Here is a 17,051-nt window from a genome sequence, read left to right on the forward strand (position 1 = left end):
AAGGTGGGTCAGGTTTAACTGTGCAACAGAAAGCCACAAACAGCGTCTTACCTGTACGATATTGCTCTTGAAGGCGGCATTAATTAATGTGGAAACACTCTAGAAATGAATACTTTTTGCATTTGCAAACATTTATACAACACAGTAAAAATTCTGTGATAAGGCCAAACCTTTTTTCCCCCAGTCTGTTTTTTTTTTCATGTGTGTGTTTTTAATAGTTTTTTTTTCTTTTTTTTTTTTTAAAGATTAAAGTAAAATGTTTCAATTGTAAAAAATACACACCGGGCAAATCCTTACCTGGATAATAAATATCTACATCACAGTACAATAAAATTTCTTCTCTATAAAATTTAAATATGGATTATAGTCTATCACTATCAAAAGAAACACTATGCTACTATTTCCATATTATTAAAATAACAGGAAAAATTACGAGCTTATTTTAGAACCTGATGCCATAGCCATTGGAAAGGGCAAAGAGATTCAAATGTCTGTAAGCACTCTGCTTTTGAAGGGGAACTGTGGCTTAGTTATTCCCTTAAATTCAGTTTATGAAAAAGGTTTAGCCTTACAAATGCTGGCTACACTTCAAAAACCATAAGACTGATTTCATAATTTATGACTCATGCAGCAAAAGGTCAATATGACACGAATAGGTTAAAGTTCCATAGAATAAAAAATGTATCACTGACAATGACATGCTTTGAGGGTGCTCAGCTGTCCCATGGAGGCTGAGTCTTGGGGGAGACTTAGTGTTGAGGGGGGACCAAGGCTGCACACCTATTCACGGAAGAGCCACGAGAATGGCGTTGCTGGAGCAGAGCCGAGCCTGGGGGTCCATCAGCGACAGCACTGCAGATGGACGAGGTATCACTCAGACATAGGTGAAGGGACATCACTGGGCTGAGGCATCAACGCTGCAAAGCGTGTCATTGAGGACAGAGGCTCATTTGACTAGAAAAAGCTCTGAGGTGGCACATGGTGTTTTGAGCAGAATCATAAAGAAGAAAGGTCTTACTTTTCTCACTATTTCTGGAAATACTACATGTCTAAATTGAAGAGCAAAGTACACTTGAGGGTTACGAAAATACACACACACACACACACACACACACACACACACGCACGCACACAACCACTCATCTCCAAAAGTTAAATGATTTACAAATAAAAATCCCAGTTGTACAGGTGTGTTCTTCTCTACTGGGATGTCTCCCCTCTGTGAGGGGTTTCGATTAGGTCCACACTTGATTCGACAGTCTGGACAATGTAAGAAAAAATATTAAAAGAAAAAATCCAGAACAAATTTCTACTAACTGAGTTTTATGAGATGGAGTCTTGAGATGCATTTAGTACCTCAATCAGTTACAGAAGAAATGAGTCACTCTGACCACCAGGGCCATGATACTTTGAGTCCTATCGCTTTTCCTTTCAACCTGAAGTACTTTAAGGCTTGTTCTCTCAACGTAAAGTGGTTGGTCAGCCTTTCATGAAAATTTGAGATCAGTGGTTTGCCTGCCTAAGGCAGTCATTTAAGAAGCTGAAGATCGAACATAAATTTACTTGGGGATGTCTGGCTTACTGTAGATATACTGTACTACTTGGCCAATGCCCCATCATAGTTAATCCCTAGAGCATCCCAATTTTGCTTTAGATCGGGTTCTGTATTTTTATATTTGAATCTTGGTGTTGTCTAATGTACTGGGGAATCTCTGTCACACAAATTGAGGAGACTTTCCCAGGAAGGTTTGATGTCTAAGAAGTCTGTGAACCTTCCAGTACCTGACTTACTTGTCTCCCTCTCCCTCTTCTGAGAGAAAGTCTCTCTGCACCCCAAAGCTTCTCAGAGTTACCCTGGAGCTAGAAGCTGACTCAGCAGTTTCAAACAGTAGATCTCCATCGAGAGTCAACAGAGGCCGATGAGATGTTAACAAAGAAAGGACTCAAGGAGACTGGCTAGAGACTGCCTAGAGAGAACAAAACCAAAAAAAAAAAAAAAAAAAATACAAAAACCCAAAACAAAACAAAACAAAACAAAAAAACCCAACCCCCCCAAACCGAAACCAAACAAAGAAACCTCCAACCTCCCTCCCCAAACTCTCTGTAAACAAAGTCAAAGCAGGTAATCAAATCTGCCCATGAACTTCATGTTTCTAATTTTAATTTCTTCACCTACTTCTTTTCTCTGGCTAGCAAGTTCCATAGCGATGTTCTTGTTTCCTCTTCACCAGAAACTAGTATGACTGCTTTGGTGTATTAAACATAAGCTTTTCCTTTCAGATGATTTCTAGTCACACCTGAAATTTTCAATGCTGTTCCTCTCCTTTTTCCCAGGCCATCCTGCCTTTCTCTAAATAGTTGATGAGTAGTGTATCAAATTCTTATTTTGAATCAATACCAAATATACTTTCCGTAACTGTTAAGAGGGATATAATTTTTGTCTAATATAGCTAGAAATTTGAATATGAAAGAAATAATCAAAAGAATCAGATCCCTTCTTCTGAAATTGGTACAATAATAAAAATGGGAAGGATTTTAGAGTTTATGACATATTCATCAAGACCCAAGGTGTGAAAACCAAGACCCAAGATCACAAATCTACCAGTTGACAGAGCACTGACTAGAACTCAGGCACCCTGACTTCTGGGCATGTTAAAAAAAATTAGCCCACTGGTTTTCATGGTGACTTTCATTCCTTTGTTTTTAGGTAAATCTCACTGATATGGCTTATTTTCCCCCAGCATTTTCAGGATAAGGCAGTACAAGGCAGGCAAAGGAATAGTATATATCTGCTACGCTAGTGAAGAATGAGATACATTCAATTGCATGGGTACATTCTTTGCCCATTTTCTGACACTGAGGTGAAGAAGCATCACCATTTGTTTTCTGGGTGTGGCTGCTCCAGCGTTTGTCACTGGGGAAGTGGGTTGGGAAGAGAAGGCGAATAAGGGGTCATGTACATGGTCTGCAGGCATTTTCTGTTGAATATCTGTCAGGGCAATGCTATGAGTGGGACAGAGAGGGTCAGGGGCTGGACCAGTCTTTGTCTAGTGATAGTCAAGCTTCAGAGTAAGAGAGAAAAGGGGTCTAGGAAACATTTATGAGTAGAGTAAAGAGCTTGAGGATCCAAGACCAGAAAAGGCATCCTCAAACCATAAGTACAAGTAGGGGGCTCTCAGATGACTGCGTATCCTTCAACTCAGAACATAATCACACTGACCTCTTCTCAGAATTCCTCTGGAACTAGACTCGAATCTCAACTTGTTATGTCTCCATGATTAGATTTAATCCATAGGGAAATATGTGGTCAGCTCAGCAAAGATGCAATCAGGATAAATGACTTCAGGAGTTTGGGAGATGATGGATCAGATGTCATTGAAAAGTGACAACGGTGTAAATAGTTTTACTTTCTGTAGATAGTTTCACTGAGCCTAAACTGTAAAGAGGCCTTCCTACTTTGAGGTAATACTTTGTGAATTTTTAAAAACTTTTAGGTCACTGACATTGATGGTGGTTTCTAATTTCTTTGAGCTCACCGAAAACTGTTTTTCTTGTTTGCCTCAGTCAGTCAAAAACCTTCTCATCTTTGAGTCACACCCTGTATAACTTGAATTAAATCATAGGATTATAAAAATTACAGTAAGAGAATAGTTGATTTTTTTCGGGAACAGATATTCCTGTTCATTCTAACTTATGCTGCTAGGAGAGAATGAAGCATACTGAAAACAGCATGCTCTAGAATAAATAAAAATGTGTTCAGACCTTTCCCTAGAAAGCGGAAAGCCACATCTAACTGAAGATGGCCTGTGCCCTGCTAATTTGAGCCCTGCAAGAATCAGGATTGGCTCAAGATGGCCACATTATTTAGGTTTTAAGGCTCCTTTAGTCTTCTGCTGTGCCATTTTGCTTGCTCAAGTCTCTGACCAGGGACAGATGGGAGCTGGTGATGGCTTGGTGCTGGTGAATTAATGATGGTCTCCACCCCACCTCCATAGCTGTAAAACCTTCAAAGCATTCACATCAAAGGACTAGAGAACAAAATGCAATAGTTACAAGTACCCGCATTCAAGGGGCAATTTCATCCATGTCTATGCCAAGGACTGCCTCCCTTTACCTCCAAACAGTCCCTCCTAACACACACACAAAAAACAAAAGAACAAACAAAAAAAGAGCTAGGCAATGGAATGAAATGACACCCAGTAGTGCTGTAGGAATTATGAGAATGAAGTCAGTCAGTCTAATCCTCAAACACTTCCAAGAACAACGGGGGGAAGAGTTCTGTGGGGCATTCCACCTTCATGTGCAGGAAGCGGCTGGCATGACAGGCTCCAATCATTCGCAGGTCGGTCACCTTCATCAGGAGTTTTGGCCAAAAGTGTGTCACGTGGTGTTTTCGATAGTTGATATAGTGTTCAAAGGCCAGCAGGAAACTATCTTGGTATTTTTCTATTCTCTCAACACAGGCGAGCCCTGGGCGATCTGAGAAAAGGAGAAGAGATGGATATTACTTTGGAGGTGGAAAGGGGAAGGTCTGTCTTGTCCAAGTGTGAAAGTGGGGAGATCTGGGGACTTTGCAACTCCCAGGAATGAGCATGAATGCCACATGGACTCTGGGGCATCTGGGACCACATGTCAGTGCGTGGCACAATTTATATGAATGGAACCAATGCTTTGTTCAGATAAACATCTCTGTTTTAGACTACCACCTCCACGCATGTGAATGACAATACCTTTTTCGTAGGGCCCAGAAGGAGAAGCTGCAAAGAGCTGAAATACTCTACATAATAAGGGAATGTTTTTGAGTTTCCACTAGTCTCCTGGGAGAAATAGGAGGACAAGCAGTGGAGATGGGAAAAGAAGCTGGGAACATCACAGGAGGCCTGGATGCCAAAGGAGGAATGTCCAATAAGACATTCTCATGAAGACAAAGAAGCACTATACCCAGTCTTAGTTGTTTTCCAGGCTGGAATGAACTACTCCTCCTCTTCCCTTATACTTTAGTAAAACTACTATCTGTACCAGCCTTGTGTAGGTGGTACTGCGGAGAATTAAAATGAAAAGAAAGGGGGATGTAAGCCATGCAAGAGTCATCTGTGCAGAGAAGAGTCACAGTCAGAAGTTGGGATGAGAGGAGGCCGTGATCAAGTAAGGCCTAGGAAATCTTCCCAAGTCTTGGAAGGACCACTGGTCTTCCCACTCTGTGTGGGAGGAGACTCAAGGCAGTTTCCAAAAAATGATTAAGGGATGTTATAAGAAGTCTGAATGACTATGGAATACCCAGGCTGCAAACACTTGGGTTACAAAAGCAATTTATAAGCCTGGATAAATTCCTCATATAGCTCTGGGAAGGCTACCACCCCTACCCAGTTCTCCTCCCTCAGATTGTTCCAATCAAGTAAATTTACACTGAAGTGTCTGGTGATTGAAATATCTGTATTAGTAAAAATCTAAAAAATGTTCTGCTTAATCTGAAAGGAAAGATCGAGCTAATGTCTCAATCCACCCTTCTGAGTCTAAAAATATACGGGCTTTTGGAATCCCCTATTCAGCTCAAATTACAATTCGTGCATTTTTATTTTGTGTTTTCCTTCATATTTGATGCTGCTGGTCTGTGGATCCACTCCCTACCTCTGTCTTCCTCTCTCCTGTCTTCTCTCTCCTCTTGAGTGTGCCAGAGAATTCTCCACAGCATCCTCTAATTTTTGATCCAAATAGAAAATCAACATAATATTGCTCTAGATGTGTTCCTTTAAGGGGGGGGGAGGGGAACCTGGATTTTGTGGCATCAAAACTCTGTTCTTTGATGAAAGATAAAGATAAGGTGGTTATATAAATGATACAGAGAAAATGAAAGGACATGTTGATGACGCTCAAGTTGTACTAAACATGTTTATGGAAAGCAAAACATTTTTAAAGGTCAAAGATGTTTTCAACTCCCTGACAAAATTTCTCAAAGATATGTCTTTCCAATTATTTCAGTTTTAGCCCTCTGCTTAGAACTAAGGGCCTCAGCAGTAGTAGCTCCTGGAAGAGTCTCTGAAGAAAAGGCCTAAGAGACTGTGTAACCGAAATGCCAAACAAAACAGTGGGGTTTAGAAGACAACGCCCAGAAAGGGCCGGAGCCTCAGAACACTGACATGCAGCTGTCGTTCGCCAGAGGGAATATTTTCCTGGTCCTAGCAGTATTAATGAAATGTGCCCAGATCATTCACGTGGAGTAGATTTTTTAAAAGTTATTAAGTATATCACAGGGCTGCCAGGAAGGCAGAATTGGGAAGAATCATTCCGTTAGATGGTTGATAGAGTTTTGAGTCACATTCACAATTTTTGCCATTTCCACATATTCTTTTTATCTACCTTACTTAGATTATTTACTTAATCTGTAAAATTGACTCACTACGGAGGAAACTTCATGTTATGTACTAAATAAAAATCCACTTGCCAGAAACAGACGATAACCACAAAAAGGGATGCATGGAAAAATATCTTTATTACATTTTAGCTAAAGGTTATTGACGAAAACTGTCCCCAAAAATGGGGTTAAATATTAGAGAGGTGTTAAAGACAGACTAGCATCAAACAGAATTGCAATTCATGCCTTATTTAGAAGGTATAATTGGAAAAAGAGTTGTAATGGAACAGCTTTCTCACTATGTGATTCCACGCTACTTAAAACTCTTTGTAACACTAAATTATCAGCTAAAAAATTACCTTGAATCCCTCCCCGCCCCCCAAAATATAATTCCCACTTACTTTGTTCAATTTTTTTATTTTAAAGGACACTGAGCCCAGAGAAGCTAGGAGGTTCACTCAAGGTCACACAGGGAGTTCTTAGAAAAACTATAAGTTTTATTTCTGCTGAATGACTGAGGACCCCAGCTTCTTGCTGGCTGTCGACTGGAGGGTGCCCTCAGCTCGAGAGGCCGCCTGCAGCTCCTTGTCGTGTGAGCTTTCCCAACATGGCTGCATATCTCATCAAGCCAGCAAGGTGAGTTCTCTAGAGTAAGTCTGCTAGCACGAGGGAATCTGGTATAACATATGTAACGTAACATGTGGAAGTGGCATCAAATTTGCCATATTTTATTGGCTGGAAGCAAGTCACAGGTTCTGTACACACTCAACAGGAGGGTATCGTGCAAGGGTGTGAATGTCGGGTGGGGAACGTGGGGCTGTAACCTCGAGCGTGCCCACCACAGCATTCAAGAGGCCTTATGTTGCCAATCTACCTACTTATGTTTATGTTTAAAATTTTCCATAATAAAAAGAAAAGAATTATTTCTTTTTAAAAAAGCCTGCCGTACCTAAAATTTCTGCAGCAAATGAATATCTAGATCAGATTAAATAAAATAATTCTATTGCATTAACCAGGAAGCATCAAGTCTACAGAGGATTGTCATTGTACTCGTGACTGTTTTACTCATTTGTTCAACCATTTATCCGATAAACGCTTCTTGAATTCTACTGAACTCTGGCCTAGGCGCTAGGTGCACAGTTAGACACACCTCTGTCCTCAAAAAATAAGCAGTCCAGAGGGAGAAATGGACACGTTAAGCAGAGAGCTAAAGTGTGAAATGACAATAGCTAAGGTACAGGTGAACTTAGGGTGCTCTGAAAATGCAGATGATGACTCTGAAACCACCTTCTACTTAAAGACTAGTTTTCCTCAAGGATTCTGATGTATTTTGCATTTCCTATTTATTATGACATGATCTCTGAAGAAAAAAATGTCAGTATTATTATCTAGTCTTCACCCATAGGAGTTAAAGGACTCGATAATGAGCTATGGCTGGTTAAAGATGGTAGCAGATTCTTTGCCATTCCTCCCATCGCTAGGGACTCTTGAATCTGAGCTGGTGTTGGGACTTGTTTGGACAAACAGAATGTGATAAAGGTGATGCTATATGACTTAAGACTGGGCCTTAAGACATCTGTAACTTCTGCTTTTGTGTTTTTGGAGCTCTCCTTGAAATTCACCAACCACGTAAGAAGTCCAGCTACTCTACCAGAGGACAGACTGCATGGAGAGAGGCCTGAAAGTGTTTGATGTCTCAGCCCCAACCTCAGCCATCTTGGGTGTTTTAAGTCACTAAATTTTGGAGTTTGCAACTTAAGTCATAGCTGAGCCATGGACAAATTCTGGCGTTCACTCATGGTTTCCTTGTCTAGAACTTAATGCAGCATGGTGTGGTCACTCATTCTCACATTCTGTGTACACAAAACCAGAATGGGTAGAATTGGGCAACTACTGCAAGGCAGGCTGAGTAGAGCCCACCGAAGGTAAACTGTTTCATAGAGCCCTGTAAACAGTTCCTTTGGTTCCTTCCCATGATGCTCCGAGACTGCAAAAAGCATCAGACACCTGACACCTTCCTTCAGTTCCCAGTCCATTGGCAAACCCACAATTGCTCCCTGGAGAGTGAGCTATGAGTCTGAAGCTAAAGAGGGATTAACAACTCATCAGGTGATGTGAATTACCACCAGAGGAGTAAAAGCTCTTTTGACACCAGTAATGAGTCTAGGCACACTCACCTGAAGACATCAGCAGGACGGCCTGAAGGAGAGCTACTTCAGTGTCATCCAGATTGAAAGAAGACAGCGACATGCCCAGGTCGAAGATGGCATCCGACACCACCCCAAGGCCCCCATTTTTCAGCTGACCCCGTGTCACGGCCATTTCCCCATTCAGGGTTAAAGTCTCACTTTCTGGGTCATAGCGCACAGCAGCACGAAGGGACATGATCTCCATGCAGCAGCCTTTGAGGAGGATTATCTGGTCTTCACATGGCAGCTGAAAAGAACCAGCCCACATTGGCAAAGAACAAGTGGACAGAGTCAGTTGGGAGCAATATGCAGTATCTAAAGGGCGGTGGGAACAACAGCCTGTGATTGACATTGGTCCTGCACGCTTTGAGCCTGCTCTCTTTGTGGCTCTTCCCCCTTTCTGGCTGCAGACTTTCAAAACCATTTTTCATACTCCAAGTTGGTCTTAATCTTCACCAGACTTTAATCTCTTTTGCATATTTACGACAGATAAAGATCTCCAACTGCTATTATAGTTACACATGAAACTGCTAATAGCCCCTCACTCTGGGGTTTGTATTATAATCCCACTGATAACTGCTTGAGAGCAAGGTTTATGTTAAATTTATCAATACTTGTATCTTATAGCTCCAATAATCAATAGGGTGATTCTACTGTTTAGCTGGCAACTGTGATTCTTTTTGTTTTTCTGAAACAAGTTTGCTCTGTGAGTCTCTTAAAAGGTACAAACCAGGTCACTTACAGAAGCATATTAGCCATGAGGTCCAGAGACATAAAAACTTTGCCTAAGGTCATCCAGTGAGTTAAGGGCAAAGGTGAGAGCAGAATTCAGACTTCTGGCTCCCACAATTATGTTTTTCTCAGTACCTCAGGCACCAGAATTACTGAACACACTGAATTTTTCTGCCAGTGTAGCAATTCCATTTTAAGCTCATTTGGTTGCCTTATTGATTAAGATTTGTGATAATATGACGACATTCATAATCAACGTAAAAAAAGAACTTTGTTAAGCAAAAAAAAAAAAAAATCAGAGTTGTATTTTATGAATGGGGAGAATGTTTAATTAAAAGCCATTATCCTAATAATGTGAACGGCCGTTAGTGACTGGGTGTTTTTGATGAATTGGGCCTTGTGCCAAGTCTGACCCGCATCACCTTACTTAATCTTCACAGCAGTACAGTGAGGTAAGTATACTAATTCCGGTTTTATTTACAGATGTGGAAATCCAGGCACAGAGAGGTTGAGTAATGCTGGGGGTGGGGTGGGGTCACATGAATATTTGTGGGTGAGGCGAGGATCTGAAGTTAGATCTGTCGGAATCTGATGCCAAGAGAAGAGAACTCGCTCTTTGAAGGACTTTTGGTGGGACCAAGTTTCCATAAACAATGAATATGTAAGTCATACATAGTTTCTATCTCTTCATTAAGCATGTGCGAATTCTTTTTGGGAAATACTCTTGGCAGCGGTCGACTAGTTTGATTTAGGTTATCATATAAAACTGAAAGTAATACTACTGGGTATTTCATATTTTTCACTAACTCTACTTAGCCACCTTACCATAGAATTTCAAATTGTTTACTTTTTCACAGACTAAAAGTCACCTTGTATTCGGTTCTGGAATCCATACATGTGAATTCTCTCCTTCCGCTCATGAGAAGAAAAGTGATTTAGATTTGCTTTTATTTAGGTTCTAATTTGTACTCCTCAATTATATCCTTGGATTCCGGCCCAAGAGTCTGGTAGAAAATAGGAAACCTGAGCTTAGACAGATCTTGCCCAGGCAAGATGGAGCGCTGGCTGGCGTGAGTGGAGGATGGCTTTAATACTGAGGGCAGTGCTGACTTTGGTCCTATCAGGATCACCTGAGGACTTGCTAACTACATATTACTTGCTCCACCCTCTGAATTTTTGCATTTCTTCAAGTTCCCAGGTGATGCTCATGCTGCTGGTTTAGGGACACCACTCTTGAGAATCATTGGTGTAAATAAAATAGCAAAGAGAAACTACTAATCAGATCGAATGATTTACTTTTTAAAATCTGTCTGAAAGCGTGCAAATTTGGGCAAGCTCCCTATTTGTAGCCAAGTCTGATTATAGATGAAGTAGAAATTTTCTTTTTTAACTTATTGTGGATTAGTTCAAATTAAATACAAGTTTAATAAGTATTTGTCAAGGATCACCAAAGGTTTAAGAACTAAGCTGGATACCTTTTTCTTTAAGAGGGGTTTGTAGGATGCTGGTGATATGTGTTTCAACATGCAGGTAAATAATCTCTCAGGCACTTGACAAAATACTTTCCCTGGGAGAATGCTCCATGAAGGGCATGAGAGGCAGAGATGCAGGGATCCTCCTACGGACTCTTTCTGTCTCCTTAGGAGGGCATCACTCAAGTTGATTGGCAAAGATGACAGTGCCTTGTACTTTAAAAACGCTTCTTAAGTGTATTATTGGCAGCTTTGCCAGCAATGATTTTAGATCTTTTGAGGCCCAGAGTGTTCTTGCTTGCTGGGTTGGCATAAATCTTAGTAGGAAATAACCATGAGCACAATTTCAACAGCAGATGAATCAAACTAACTGCCTCTGGGAAGAAACCTTGCCTCTCGAGACCACCAGGGATCTCCAACCCGCCGCATAGGTAGTGAAGGTTTTCCCTGGTGTGAAAGTCTAAATGTTTTTAGACCACAAACATCAGAAACATACTCATTTCTGCTGTACGAGTGGCCCATTTATTTATTTATTTTTGTAGTTTGGAGATGATAAAATATCACTGTTGAAAGAGAGGTGGAATCATAACTTTGAAGCAGGCTTAAATTTCTGAGGAAATGTAAAAAGTTTGCCACAACCTATGCTTGAAAAGTTCCATGTTGACCCCTCACCCATTGCCACTGGCACAATGTGTTTGTTATTGGTGGCGGAGATGGCTTCTTTTCTTTCTTTAACAGAAATATCTCTTCAGTGGTTTACATGAGCTTTCCATTTTCTAAAAAATATTTTTGATGGGTATTTGAAGGGGAACACAGGACTGATATAGGCTAGCTAAAGATATAGGGGTAGCAAACTCAATAGAGTTTCTCTTCAGGCTCCAAGGACTGGGTGACAAGGGACACAGCCCAGAGAGAGAGGAGCAAGAAGGGTCTGGGAAAATAAACTCCACCCAATGAGAAGAAGGGTAAGATGACCCCCGGAGGGAGAGGCAACACCTTCGGCACAGATGTGAGCATGTACATCCTTTCTTGAGGGCAATTTGGTGACACACACTAAAGCCTTACAAGGTGTATATGTCTTGGTTCTTAAATCTCACTCCTGGGTTTGCCCTTAGGGAATAGTCAGCTCTGTGAGCTAGATATAGGCACCAGAATGTTTGCTGCAGAGTATTTACATTAGAGAAAAATTGGAAATGAACTAAACATCCGGTAAAAAAGCAGATAACCTAAATTATGGTAGATCTATTCTTTGGAATACTTTGAGGTCATTAAAAATTACTTAGTGAAAGAATACTTAAATAAGATATTTCACAGTTGAGGGTAAAAAGTTAGGCACAACAAGGGGCTGGACATGCTCTATTTTTTTATTGTGGTGGTTACCTGGGTGTGTTGAGTCAGTGAAAACACACTGAGGAGCACCTTTATGATATGTGTTCCTTACTCTTTGGTAAAAAGTTAAAAAGGTGGTATCATAAATAAAAAGTACATTATGGCAAAAGTTACATTAACATATTTCACATTTAATGTATAGGTATGTGTTTATATATGTGAATGTGTATATACACACATCTTTATTTGAAAAAAGACTAAAAGAGGCCCCCAAATGGCAACAGTTTATCACTTGGTGATGTTACCATGAATTATTACTTTTATTATGCTGTATAAATTGCCAATGTATTATTTTTGTAATAGTCTCTAAGACTTTAATAAATGTTAATAATAATAAAAAACGATGGTCAGAGGCATGGAACACTCTACACCAAATACAGATATATGTCAGATTCCATCACCGGGACTCACCGGCTCCTCTGGGGGTGGAATACCACTGCAGGGCTTCTAGCCAGCATGTCAGGTACCGCGGCCCCCACCACAAGCTGCGGGTAAGAGGGAGGTGCACTCTCTTCCAGCTGGGTCTCGGGGTCAGATACCTGTGTCCTGGAGCCCACTGCTTTGTACTTTTGGGTAGGGCTTTTGTGGAGGCTCAGAAATAGGCAATGAGAAGTGTCTCCATCAGCGTCTGAGGTCTCTCAGACTCCAGCTGGGCTCCCATTATTGCAAGCTCAAAGACACAAATGGGTTGGAAGCAACGCGGGACAGAATTGTTCCAGGTGAGGAAACTCAGCTTCTTTCTAGGTGAGACTAGATTCACTTATCACTTGTGTGGCTTAGGTAAGAGGCAGCAGGATGTGGCCCTCTCTATCTGGTATCTTTCTGGGGCCCCTTGGAGATGCGAAGAGCAATTAAGTGGCACCTGAGGGGGTTTTTCAAAGGGAAAAATTATCTAGAAAACATAATCAACCCCGCTTGATTAAAAAAGGGAAAGTAGAGGGAGCATGGTAATGTAATAAAATAATAGCATATTAACAGCTAAAATTGATGAAATACAACCCAGGCATTTTCCAAGCAGTTACTATTCCATTTTGACCTCCTAACAGCTCTAAGAGGTAGATCCTATTATGATTCCCATTTTAAAGATGAGATAACCATGATTTCATTCAGTAACTTATCTAGGATTCTTGCCCATACAGCTGACTGCAGAGCCTGTGCTACCGCATTATGATAGGACAGTTGAAGTTAGGGGTGAAATGTCCCAAAGATAAGGGCTATGACTTCTGCTAGGTGAGCTCTTCAGGGTGCCCTGAACATGGGGCAAGAAAGGGTGAACTCGTAAGAAAAGAGGGAAGATGTAAGGAGGTATTAAGACCCTTGCTCTGTGAAGGTCATTTCACTTATTCTTGAGGATTAAGAAAAAAACCACACAGCCATCTTGCTGGGATATGCAGTTGAAAGAATATAGATTTAGATTCAAATCATGGCCCTGTGTTCAGATAAGTCAATCATGTCACCCTCAATGTTCTACATCTATAAAATACGGTTAATTAAAGTCAATCTACAGATCTGTTATGAAGATTGGATTTAATGTGGGCAAACTTGAACATGGTAACTAGGACATTGTAGGTGCTGAATAAATGCAAGTATTGCTATCACATTTCCCTATGCCTGGAGTCAGGCGGATGGATAGGATCTTCATCGACCTCATGTGGACAAGCTAATGAATGATAATTGAATAGAGATAGTACGGAAGTAAAAATGAAACAAAGTGCATTTTCGTTTTGTACTGACCTTGCTTCCATTGCTAAGTCCCTGCTAGTTAATATTAAATTATATATAATACTAAGTGTTCCCAGAAATTGATGGAACTGTAATGAAAAATAATGCAGAAGGAAAAATAATTTCCTCACCTCACAAAACATAGGCAACTTTTTGGCAAAATCCACCACTCTGGTAATTGCTGGTGTGATGATTTTTGTAAAATGGCTGAAGGCTTCCAAGTCGACCTTTCCACCTTCCGGGGCATTTACTATTGGTGCTTGTCCGATATCTTCTGGCTAAGGAGGAGAAACAAACAAGATTTAAATGAAGAAGTTTAAAGGATATTTGTTCGTCCCAGTTCTCACATGGCAGAAAGTCTCTTCTGAACTGCCAACCTGTACAGTTTTCAGTTTTCACATAGTTTAGGTTTCTGAGCAAAGATATATGCCTTGGCTATTGCTGTAATGGCCTCTCCAGTGATAATGTTCATAGGATTGTGGCTGAAGGAAGGCAGGAAGGAAAGAAAGAAGGAAGGAAGGAAGGAAAGAAGGAAGGAAGGAAGGAAGGAAGGAAGGAAGGAAGGAAGGAAGGAAGGAAGGAAGGAAGGAAGAAAAAGAGAGAGAGAGAGGAATAAGAAAAATTTGGGTTCAGCTTCTGAGTGCACACAGGGTATATACTTAAGCCAGGTGACATAAATTCCAGAGCACTTTCAGAGCACTGCACATTCTGAGGCCAGTATTTGCATGTGAGGTGGGCACAGTGTGGGCAGTGAAGGGAAGTGAGGTGTGGGAGCCCCTGCAAAGAGCACCCTGTGGATTCAATCTTGTTTCTGGCTCAGCTGCTGGGGCTTAATGTCCAGTCTGGCCTACAGACTCCAGACTCTAGTCTCCTGCTGAGGGGGCTTCTCTAGGCTGCCTGCAGGAGCTGAGCTGTGCAAACTGGGCAAACCTTCAGGTCGAGTGGGGATTTTACTAGCATTCAATGTCCTGAGGGCACTTCTCTGCCATTCACTTGCCCAAGAATAATCCATGGCCTTGCTGCTCACAGTGCGGCAGCCAAGGTGTCACCTGAGGACTTACTAGAAATGCAGAGTCTCAGCCCCCTCCCCAGATCTAATGGTGCAGAATCAGCATTTTAGCAAGCCCCAAGGTGGCTGTGCTGCCATTTGGCTTCCGATGTCCACTAGAGCTGTCTAGCTCCTTAGCCAGGCATTCATTGACCAGTGTGGCCTCTCATGTGTCTCCTGTTGTCATCTGTGCTTCCTGCCAGGAACAGGCCTTTCCGTTGCAGTTTCTTGTCATTGTGATGGTAGTATGCTTCATTTATCTGTGGCCTTTCAGGGAGGTTAAGAAAAACCCCTTGAGGCTAGGACTGGGAACTCAGTGGCTCAGACTACACAGCAATGTGGCAGGAGCCTCATATCTCTTCCCACTGGAGGCTTTGACACCTTGCACACTTTGACATCAGAGGACATAATTTCAGCTCTTCTTCATATTCCCCTTGCCAACCTCTCCCACTGTCTTCTGAGTGGTCATGAATGTGATCAAAGGGATCAGAGACAAAGGCCCTGCCCGATGATGGTCACCTTTGCCTAGAGCCACGGTGGACATACCAACACCCAAGGGTAGGAGTATAGAGGGTGGGCGGAGATGGGTGCTGTGAACGAATTGAGCAAGGCCGAATCCCTCACTTGCAGAGGTGAGAGCATGGCCAGTGACAAGCCTGCCACTCGGTGCTAAACGTCATGGTGCATCAGAGTCTCCAGATTGCTGGGCCTCACTCCCAGAGTTCTGGATTCCACAAGTCAGGGGTAGAGCCTGGGCATCTGTATTTCTAACAGGTTCCCATGGCATGCCCATGCTGCTGGTCTGGGACCACGTTTGGAGAACCGCTGGGTTAGCAGTATGCATCTCCAGCTCAGAGGAGTCCAGTTACCATATTTCTTTCCACATCTCCCCTATTCTTGCTCACATCAAATTTTTAGCAGGAAGAAAAGCAAAGGGTGAATCTTTTACTCTCTTGTTGCCAGGCCACCAAGGTCAACAGGAGCAGCCCACGCCTTCCACAGGGGTGGCTGGTGTCATAGTTACAGCCTTGGGGAGGATTGTGAAATATATAACAAACCTTGGCTGTACTGATCTTTTTTCTTGATTATCCAGCAGGTTCTTCTGTTTATTTTATTTTACTTTTTAATTGTTTTGGGGGCAGCAAGTAGATGGGAAAAAAATCTGTTTTCTGTTGTGTTTTCATAACCAATGACCATCTTTTTGGGCAACTCTAGACATGGAAAGCTTACGGAAGACTACCATTCCACTGGCTTTCTGGATGCTCAGATGGAATTCACAGAAATATCACATACACAGTTTCCTTCTCTTTCTCTTTCTCACACAGACTGAACTAAGTTAAGTTAGTTTCTCCTTTTGGCATTGCTGCTTCTTGAATCCTTGAGACCTCCTTGCTGGTTTTTATAATTACATTTACACTGAAATGAGGCTCATTGCACCTGCCTTATCTACTTTACAACTCTATAATGAACATCGACTGATAAAAGGAATGTAGACACACATTTAAAAAGGTAGGGGAGTTTTACACACACATGCGTGTGCACGCATATGCGCGTGTGCGTATGCGCGTGCGCACGCACGCGCGCGCGCACACACACACACACACACACACACAACTTGGCCTGGTTGAACCCAAACATCTTCTCACTGAACACTGATAGATCTAATCTAATTGTTTTTAAATGGTATTCTGTGTCCTTTGTATTGTCAGTGGGTTAATGCTCTTGTGAATTTCCATTCAATCTGTGGGTTTATAGGTATTTGAATCACCACATCTGACACCCCTAAAGATGTGAAAAAAAGAGAGAAATTATATAAGGATATATACAATTTCAATTAAATTAAATTCCCAAATGAAACCTCACAAGCTCTTCTGTTGAAAAATAAATATCAAGGTAGGAAAAAAAATTTACTTTTAAGCCTCTGGGTATTTAATGGCAAATTCAATTGCTAGAAGTCAAACTAAATACAGAACAAAAGGCTCCTGTTATATCACTAAGCTTTATCTCCATGACAGATCTTGGACACTAAAGAAAACACACACACACACACACACACACACACATGCACGTATGCACACACATGCACACACATCTTATGATTAATCTGTGTTAACACATCAGGTTTGAGAAGTTAAGGCTGAGCAATG

General features: G+C 41.5%; 1 protein-coding gene across 7 annotated transcripts in view; it reads right to left on the reverse strand.

Moving 5' to 3' along the window:
* Positions 1–228: 228 nt before the first annotated feature.
* Positions 229–17,051, reverse strand: part of THRB (thyroid hormone receptor beta) — a 319,642-nt gene continuing 302,819 nt past the window's right edge. For all 7 annotated transcript variants that reach the window (XM_016124883.2, XM_016124877.2, XM_016124879.2 and 4 more), the window contains exons 8-10: positions 13,988–14,134; positions 8,530–8,788; positions 229–4,479 (exon numbers count right to left, since the gene is read on the reverse strand). In XM_016124883.2, coding sequence (XP_015980369.1) covers positions 4,238–4,479; positions 8,530–8,788; positions 13,988–14,134 — 648 coding nt within the window. In that variant the 3' untranslated portion in view covers positions 229–4,237. The remainder of the gene's footprint in view (positions 4,480–8,529; positions 8,789–13,987; positions 14,135–17,051) is intronic.

The sequence above is a fragment of the Rousettus aegyptiacus genome, unplaced genomic scaffold, assembly GCF_014176215.1.
Source record: "Rousettus aegyptiacus isolate mRouAeg1 unplaced genomic scaffold, mRouAeg1.p scaffold_m13_p_4, whole genome shotgun sequence".
Classification (NCBI taxonomy): domain Eukaryota; kingdom Metazoa; phylum Chordata; class Mammalia; order Chiroptera; family Pteropodidae; genus Rousettus; species Rousettus aegyptiacus.